This window comes from Pundamilia nyererei, unplaced genomic scaffold (genome assembly GCF_000239375.1).
Source record: "Pundamilia nyererei isolate P.nyererei 1_Seehausen unplaced genomic scaffold, PunNye1.0 scaffold00022, whole genome shotgun sequence".
Classification (NCBI taxonomy): Eukaryota; Metazoa; Chordata; class Actinopteri; order Cichliformes; family Cichlidae; genus Pundamilia; species Pundamilia nyererei.
In genome coordinates this window covers 328423-337179 of record NW_005187423.1, presented here as the reverse complement: position 1 = coordinate 337179, position 8757 = coordinate 328423, and the positions used below count along the sequence as shown (strand labels likewise).

At 35.4% G+C, this 8757-nt stretch overlaps 2 protein-coding genes across 2 annotated transcripts in view; both read left to right on the top strand.

Annotated features, from left to right (window-relative positions):
* The window catches only part of gucy1a1 (guanylate cyclase 1 soluble subunit alpha 1), a 9621-nt gene extending 7548 nt beyond the window's left edge, over positions 1-2073 (top strand). The window contains exons 7-8 of the mRNA XM_005727032.1: positions 290-444; positions 1169-2073. Coding sequence (XP_005727089.1) covers positions 290-444; positions 1169-1307 — 294 coding nt within the window. The 3' untranslated portion in view covers positions 1308-2073. The remainder of the gene's footprint in view (positions 1-289; positions 445-1168) is intronic.
* A 1663-nt stretch (positions 2074-3736) lies between these two features.
* gucy1b1 (guanylate cyclase 1 soluble subunit beta 1) overlaps positions 3737-8757 on the top strand; it is an 18445-nt gene continuing 13424 nt past the window's right edge. Inside the window, exons 1-4 of the mRNA XM_005726789.1 lie at positions 3737-3854; positions 4183-4256; positions 6698-6798; positions 6920-7038. Coding sequence (XP_005726846.1) covers positions 3852-3854; positions 4183-4256; positions 6698-6798; positions 6920-7038 — 297 coding nt within the window. The 5' untranslated portion in view covers positions 3737-3851. The remainder of the gene's footprint in view (positions 3855-4182; positions 4257-6697; positions 6799-6919; positions 7039-8757) is intronic.

Below are 8757 nucleotides of genomic sequence, written 5' to 3'. Positions count from 1 at the left end.
ACACACACCAATATATATACACACACACACCAATATTTGTAAATCTCACAAATATTTGTCACAAATATTGAGACAAAAAAATCTCACTTTTCCCAAAATTAAAATTACATCGGTTTCTTGGCAGGTCTCTGCATTTGTTACTGTATTCAGATGTTACTTTCACCATAGGTGATGAGTATAGCAGAATGAGAATAAAGGCAGGAATGGGTGTCATCGTGCACACAACTGCGTGCATGTGTAAGGCAAGACAAGCTGAAACTTGAACTAAAACATCTCATTTTCTTCCTAGATGCGTATCGGCCTCCACACTGGTTCAGTACTTGCTGGTGTAGTTGGGGTTAAGATGCCTCGCTACTGCCTTTTTGGGAACAATGTCACATTGGCCAACAAGTTTGAATCATGCAGCCAACCTAGAAAAATCAACATCAGCCCCACAACCCACAGGTGATATAACTCTGCAACTTGGGAACAAGAAAAGTAGCTCATAGTCACATGTCACTGTCTCAAAACATATAATCTGAAAAAAAGCTTCAAAACAACTGTCCACCAAGCTAAATATTGTATGTTAAAGTGCCCGTATTATGTTTTTTGTGCATGTAAAAGCTTTGCAGGTTCAAGTTAGTCCATCCCAAAAGGAGATATAATCTCCCATTGAAAATGCTACCCTTTAACTGCTTGAAGCGTCCTGTTTATCATCCAGACAGTTCTGCTGTGACTTATTTACATCGCCAGGTAACACAATGACAATTACCTCCTACAGACAGACCCACAAACAAAAAGACTGACCTGCTACCTAGCTGGCAGCTCTTACGGGGCCATGCTGCTACTTATAGACTTATGAAAGGTGACCACTGCCTCATTTTTATGAGACAGACTGACCAATCAGAGCAGACTAGCTATTACTGGAGCTAAAGAAAAGCCTTTCAGAACAGAACAATAACTGTTCAAAGTAAACCTATTCAGGCAGAACCCCCCAAATAAAATTGCATACCTCTCTTTCTGCACAGTATAATTTGTTTCCACAAGTGGTTGTTGCAGATAACAAAAAACCCAAAGTGCTCTTGACAGGAAACTTAACATTTGGATGAGCACTGTGTTTCCTCTTGTGTCAAATAATTCGCCACGTTGTTTTGAGATCCATCTTTTATCTGTGCGCTCTTTGTCCCAGATTGCTGAAGGGTCGCCCAGAGTTCGTGTTTGTTCCCAGGAGCAGACAGGAGCTTCCGGCCAACTTTCCAGACGACATCCCTGGAGTTTGTTACTTTTTGGAGGCGTCTGTCAAAACTTCAAAACTGAATATGAAATGAAGTCATGTGACAGATCCCAAAAACGTTAGCTATGGAGTAATATAAACCTATCTAGTGAACACAGTGCAACAACCTTGTATATCTTGGTTTTGGTTGAGTTGATGTCGATGATAGTGTCTTCGAGTCAAACTCTTGCAGTTGCTTAATTACAGAGATGTCAGTTTACTGTCAAACATGAGTCTTGTCTCTGTACAATTATCCATTTGTACAGTTGTTGTAGAAACTTACTTCATCTTTCTTCCAGAATGAGTCATCTGCGCAAACTGATATGATATAAAAGTAGCTTTCATTTCTAGCTCCTGCCAGAGATATAGAAGTGCTGTCAAGAGAGGACTTTGGGACTGTTGTTCTAAGACTGTTGTCTGTAAAAAATAGTATAAAATGTATAGTAAATGCACCAAAAAGCATACAAATTTTTAAAAAGAGTCATTAAAGTTTTTAATCTTGTAAAATGTGGCTATGTTACAAAAATACATTTTTGATATGATGACCTGTAAATGTCTGACTGCCCAGACTAGGTACCTGGTAAAGCAATGTGTCCCAGAATTACATACAAATAATAAAAATAAATAAATAAATAAAAATATATTCTTTAATAACATATAACACAAACAATTAAACTATGTTAAGAGTTTAGGATTAAACCTTTGAACCAATGAAGCAATGCCGAGCAGATCAAGGTGCCTTATGCAAGCTCTACAGGCAGGATCATATGTTGGTTTACAAACAAATGCTTTTATTTATTTATTTTATTTTTTAATAAAACACAACCAATAATTTCTTTCTGAGTCAGACAAAAAACATATACACTGTTTTTTTTAGGTGTGTTGTGTAACATAAAGCATTCCTAACTCTCAGTATCTTAACATACGTAATGTTTGTGCATACTTTTGGTCTTTTTCCACACCTCACATTTATACTATATTTATTACATGAGTTTCATCGCACTCCTTTGCTACAGAGGGAATATGACACGGCCAGAGTACAATGAATGTCACTCATAATGATGTGCTTTAACCATTATTGTAATGTAATCAAAGTGCAATAAATATTGACAAACAGTTTTAAATGAATGACTCTGTAGCACATTGCATTGTATGAATAATTGTCATCTTAAGTTATTGACATATATATGATGCAGTACATGCATTGAAAAGTAACTAGATGCATTTACTCAATTACTTCTTCTCTGTATCATTTCAGGCACTTTTATTTTACGTGAGTGTTTTTAGTTTAAATTTCAGAGTAGAATAATTCCCTTTTTACTCCAGCACATTTATATGATAACTTCACAAAAATTAATTCCAAGGCAGAAACACATATGAGCTTCCTAAATTTGGGATTACAAAAACTATTTCTTACAATTCAGATTCATGCTCATTTCAATATTGGAATTGTGAAATTGTTGGCTAATATGTATGTTTTAAATAAGACGTTGTCTGATAGCTGATACTTATACCGCTGATTTTTGTTTATTTTTTATGTTGCTATTAATCCCTGTTGTGTAAACAAAGAAATTATTATAATAAATAACTATTAAAGTCTTTCAGTCCATTATCATACTGTCTTGAAAGAGAATACATTTTGTTCTATTACTGACCAAACTTGCATGTAGGCGCTGCATTGATAAATAAAAAAGAAATCCAACCAATGCCATTGGTGTCCTGCTAGTTCCAGTGTTGGGTTGATAAATCGCTGCATCACAGCTTAATGAAATATAATGACTTTATCAGCCCAATAGCATATAACATTTTTAAACTTTATGTGACCAGCTACAGCATTAAAATGCTGCATGGAGAGCAACAAAAATGTTAGGTGCACATGTAAAGTGAGGATCATTTTAAAAATAAGACCATGAAAGAAATGAATCTGGATCTGTGTGTAGCTGCAGAAAGAATGAACACAACCCTGATGTGTGCTAGACAGGTTAAAATACTAACACCTTTATAAAATACAGAGTTATTAGGAAGTATTTTGCTATAGGCAACACTTACTATTCTTAATCTTAATCTTAATTATGTTAATATTTCGTTACTTATAGCCTTTGTTTAGTAGAAACATAAATGCATGACCTTTATTTTGAAAAAGAAAAGTAGGTCTGTTTTAAATATATTTATATATAGTTGTGGTTCCAGGTGTATCACCTGGGTACTTCTACCCTTAATATCAATAATAAAGCCTGTTACTCCGCATACTTTTTCAAAATGATGATTTTAGGTAAGTTTAAATGAAAAACTGTCAACATGTTTATCAGAATATATTATCAGGGCATTACAGCTGAACGCTCTTAGCAGAAACTATGTACGGAGAGTGCAGGTTGACCAGCATCACTTGGGCAACAGCAGCTTCTTTGCCATTGGTCAAAGTCTGCTTACGTAACGCCATTGCCGATCTGTTATTGGACAGTCTGGCTGTCAGTAAGAAGCTGACTGAAAAACGGGAGCTGGACCCAGAGACAGTCAGCATCTGTACCAAACGATGAAGATTTTGCTGGATTCTAATCATTTTGCTCAAAAATAAAGAAAACGAGAAACAGCGGACATCATGGTAAGTATTTAACATTAATATTTCCGATTGTGTTTGAATACTAATTAAATAAGTAGCATTTCCCCCCCGAAACGGTGTATTTGCGGTTGTCGTTTCCTGTTGGAATACCGCTATGTAGCGGTTTTTACAATAATATCCATGATTATCCTCATATTAAAATATATTAACGGCTGGACAGAACGTACATGAACACAAAAGGTCATAAAATGTTTAAGAATAGTTAATGTAATGAGCATATTTAAATTTATACATATATATATTTTTTAAGAAAATTGCGTTCGTTCCATGAAATATAACTCACGTTGCTCGTGTTTTTGAAATTTTACAGTATGGTTTTGTGAATCACGCCCTGGAGCTCCTCGTTTTGAGGAATTACGGTCCGGAAGTGTGGGAAGACATCAAGTGAGTTTCAGGATGTGTTTACTATTCAGCCATGTTGGTATCAAAGGTTACACTGTAGCAGCTCAGATCACCACAAGGACACAGGCCAGGCCTAATGTATACTGTACAGCCAGCCCAGCAGCATACACTGCCACAGTGTTACCAGCAGGAACAGATTAACCCGATTACCCTCCACCCTCTGTTGGCTCATGTAGGTTCACACCAAAAGTTAGTTGGTGAAGTGACAAAATGCCATTATTATTATTATTATTATTATTATTATTATTATTATTATTATTATTATTTCCCATTTTGTTTGTAATTGTAACAAGTCCTGCAATAACTATGCAGTACAGACCTGAAAAAACTTGTTTGATGAAGTAACCTACTAAGAAATGCAAAAACTTATCATTCTGCTTTCAAAATCTTGCTTATGTAAAAATCTGCATAAATAATCACCAATATCAAGTACATTCAAGTACTAATTATTGTCATATTTGTCTATATTTGAATATATTTGCAACCTATAAGTGGAAATATTTAAAGTATAAATGTACTCTTACTTTTTCATAGAACTGGTTGATCTCTGGAACTATAATCATAATTGCTGTTTACTGTTTAGATTATCCACTTTATTAGTGGAGTTTAACATTTAAAAAAAGAAAAAAACTCTCTTCTCTAAATCCATCTGCCATTTCTTGCTTTAAATAAGCATTTCTTATCAGGTTCTTATATTTAGGCCTAGTAGGTTTGCTTTAATTGTAATCAAAATGTTATTAGTCACTGAATAAAATGCCTTTTTCACCAGAATGTAACTTAAGTAAATGTGTTATTTTTATTTTTATTTTTTGCAGAAAAAGCTGGCAATATCTTTTTGTGATGTTTTTACATTTTTTCAAAGAAAAACTGCAAGTACACCCCTTTGGACAAAACATGATGACTTAACAGTAGGAGAATCACTAAAGATGCAACTGGAAACATTGCTAAAGATCAGCATTAACCAGACAGTACAACCGCACAGTGTCACATCAAAAGACAGGAATCTTTATTGCACACTCTGAAATAACAACAACAATAACAACAAAATAAATAAAGATAAAATATAAAACCAGTATAAAAATAACTATGAACTATAACTATAAAAGAGTGTACTTTTGTCATGTCTAGAAAGTGAAGATGCAAAGTAGTTCATGGAGTTGGCAAACAACATTATGATAACACTGTGAACAAACTGATAGGTGGGACCTCTAATATGACAATCTGCTGCTGTGAACATAGTGGCTTTAGATGACAAATGAAAGTGCTGTTTGCAGGTTTCTGCCAGTGAAACCTTGTTTAGGAAAGAGACGCAGTGTCTGATTTAGTGGGATTTGAAACTAAAGCATTCGAGCTGATACTGAGAGCAATATCAAGTAAGCTTATTATTATCTCATTTTAGACTGAGGTGGCATTCGAGGCAGTTGGCTCTTAATATGTTTAATATGGACACTAAAGATTGACAAGGATACAGCAGCAAAACTAACGAATCCTTTGTTTATTCATATACAGTAAAGTATAATTCAAATGTGCTCCAATTGCCAAAACCCCATAAATAAAAAATTTTACACTTTAAGAGCTTTAAGTTTAGTCAACTTTAGGTTTAGTCTTAATGAGTCCTTTCCCCAGAATAATGGCCATTTTCTTCAGCTGTTGAAATATTTGGCTTAAAGTGAAGTTTATTTTTCATCTGTAGTCTTCTATGCCCTATGCATGACCCTGTGAGCAGCAGCTGCCTTTTGTAAATGTTTTCAGAGTGGTCATTTTCCAGCCACCACAAAAAAACATGCTTCAGCGCAGCATGCTTCAGCTCAGGGTTATATGTTACATCTCCAAATGTAACTCACTGTTACTCAGTGCTCAGTTTACCAGGTTCCGTCATGTGCTTTTTTAAAGGTTTTCATGAACTGAGTTATTTATATCAGAATTCTTACTTTTTCAAAGCTCGGTATGTTTTTCCAGCTGTGACACATTATGATAAAATTGTGGTTGCTGGTCAGGCCTGTAAATCATTCCTGTTTACTCAGTTAAATATTTGCAATCAGAAGCTCATTAAGCTTTCTGACAATTTTGTGAAAATTGGATTTTCTAAGATATAAATAGCAAAATGTACTCAGGAGCTTGGAGTGCATTGTATCAAAGGACCTGCAGTAGATCTAAACCTGATTAGCTATCTCTGCTTGTTCAGCAGTGCAATTCACACAAGGACTTCAAAGCAATATCAAAAGCTTTTTTTTAATGTTTCCAGCTGAATATATATCATGAAAGAAGACCCAACCGTTGGTGTCGAGTTGTTGGTGTAAACAGAAAAGCAATTGCAAAAAAGCCAAAGCTAGTGGTTTCCTGAACAAGTTGCCTACGAGACTGTTTACTTCTGCTGTGACATTCGCTGTAGCTTGTGAGTAACAGCTTCCCTTTGTTTTCAGGAGGGAGGCTCAGCTTGATATTGAGGGCCAGTTCCTCGTTAGAATCATATATGAGGATGGCAAAACATATGATCTTGTTGCAGCTGCAAGCAAAGTTCTCAGTAAGTAACAGCACGATTTTAAATCCCTGGAAATGAAATAAATGTAATTTGATGTAGGATACAAATGAAGCTTTAGCAGACATTTGCCCGATTTTATTAAGCTTTTTGTTTTGTTTTGCAGAAGTTGATGCGGGAGAGATCTTGCAGATGTTTGGCAAGATGTTTTTTGAATTTTGCCAGGAGTCAGGATATGACACCATCTTACGCGTGCTGGGCTCAAACGTTCGTGAATTCCTGCAGGTAGAGTCTTCCTCTTTGCCTTTACGAGCGAACTGAAGATGAGAGGAGGTTTTATTCATCACACTGAGTTTTTAGCCTGTAAAAACATTCGGATGATATTTTCTGCTGAGTTTTGGAGAGTTCTTAGGCTGGAGATTTGATGCTTTTTAACAGAAAGCCAGACTTAACGCACTGTGGCTGTAAAGTTTGAAAGACACGAGAATTTACTGAGCACAAAAAATGTTATGTTGTATTATATCTTTTTTTTTTTTTAGCTTAAAGGTCAGCTGGATATGTTACATCGCATAAATCAGCTTTGGGTGTCACATGAAAACACTGGATTGTTGTAAATCGGTCGTTTCATGTTGATAAATACCGTTTGTTCGGGGAGTATTTGTAAGATTCCACTTTTGCAGTAAATTAAAAAAAATAATGTTATACTGTAAAACAAAGAAGAATTTCACACTGTGCAGCTGGATTCTGCTGCTAGAAATCAGCAAACATAAAGGCCTCAAGTTAAGTAAACACTTATAGCACAGTACTCTGCAAAAGTCTTGGGCTATCCCTCAGTTCTGTATATTGTAATAGTAAAATAGGAAACAGGTGTAGCAATTTATTGAAAGATGTGCAAACATAAATGGAAATACTGTATAAATACAACTTGAAAGTTTGTAATGCTGTGACCAGGTTTATTCTTTAACACAGCCTGAACTCTCTGAGACAACCTTTCTTTAAAAAGTAGTCTTCAGTAATAGTTATTTAGGCTTTTTGAAGGACATTCAAAACTCTTCTTTGAAAGTTGGAAGTTGGATCCATCACAGATCACTGTAGACAGTCACTGTGTAGCCCTGTTGCCACTGATTTTCAGTTCTTTCTCCCTGTTTTCATTTCCTAACAATAACTTCTTAACAGCCACCCTTCCAGTGACACTTCAGCAAACAGTAGATTGACATCTCTCAGGCCCTGTGTCAGGTCTTTACTAAATTGTTTCCTATTTCTGAGACATGGCTTTCAGATAAAGTTCAACTGCTGTAGATAATTTTTAGGTCTGCCATTTCTTCTTTTGTCCTCGACTTGTCCAGTTTTTTGAGATAACCCAAGTTTTCAGCTTAGCTTTCTAGCTCTTTGGGAACCCCCTTGATGGTGCAAAAATACTATTTTATGGCTGTTTTTTATTTCTTTGGTTTTTGGTTTTTTGTTCAAAAAGCAACTTTAAAAGTAGGGCTGCAACGATCCATCAGTGTAACCAATCAAGTCGACTATAAAAATGTGTCAATGCGGAATTGTATTTTCACGTCATATCCTAATACCACCTAAATGTGTTTTTGTAACTGCAATACACTACAGGAAGCCATGGGGGCAGTATTGTCTATATTGTCTGCCAAGACTGCACTCAGTACTAACGAAGAATAACGTAGCGCGACCACTAAACAGTAGGATAAAAGAAAATGGAAGCAAAGATTTTAAAGAAAAAGTGAACACATTTCACATAAAACAAACAAAGTTAAATGCAGACTGTGCAAAACAGAGCTTTCCTTCCACTACAGCACTACTGCAGTGCATATCAAAAATGATTGTGGGAATTTAAGCTGTTAGAAATGACTTGCTGACCAAAAACTGTTAAAAATAGGTCAATCATATCTCTCATGAAGAATATCAAGTAATTTAGAGCCAGAAATAACATCTCTAATACAAAGTAGATGCTGCAATCAGTTTTTGGCTAAGTGACTTTTATATATC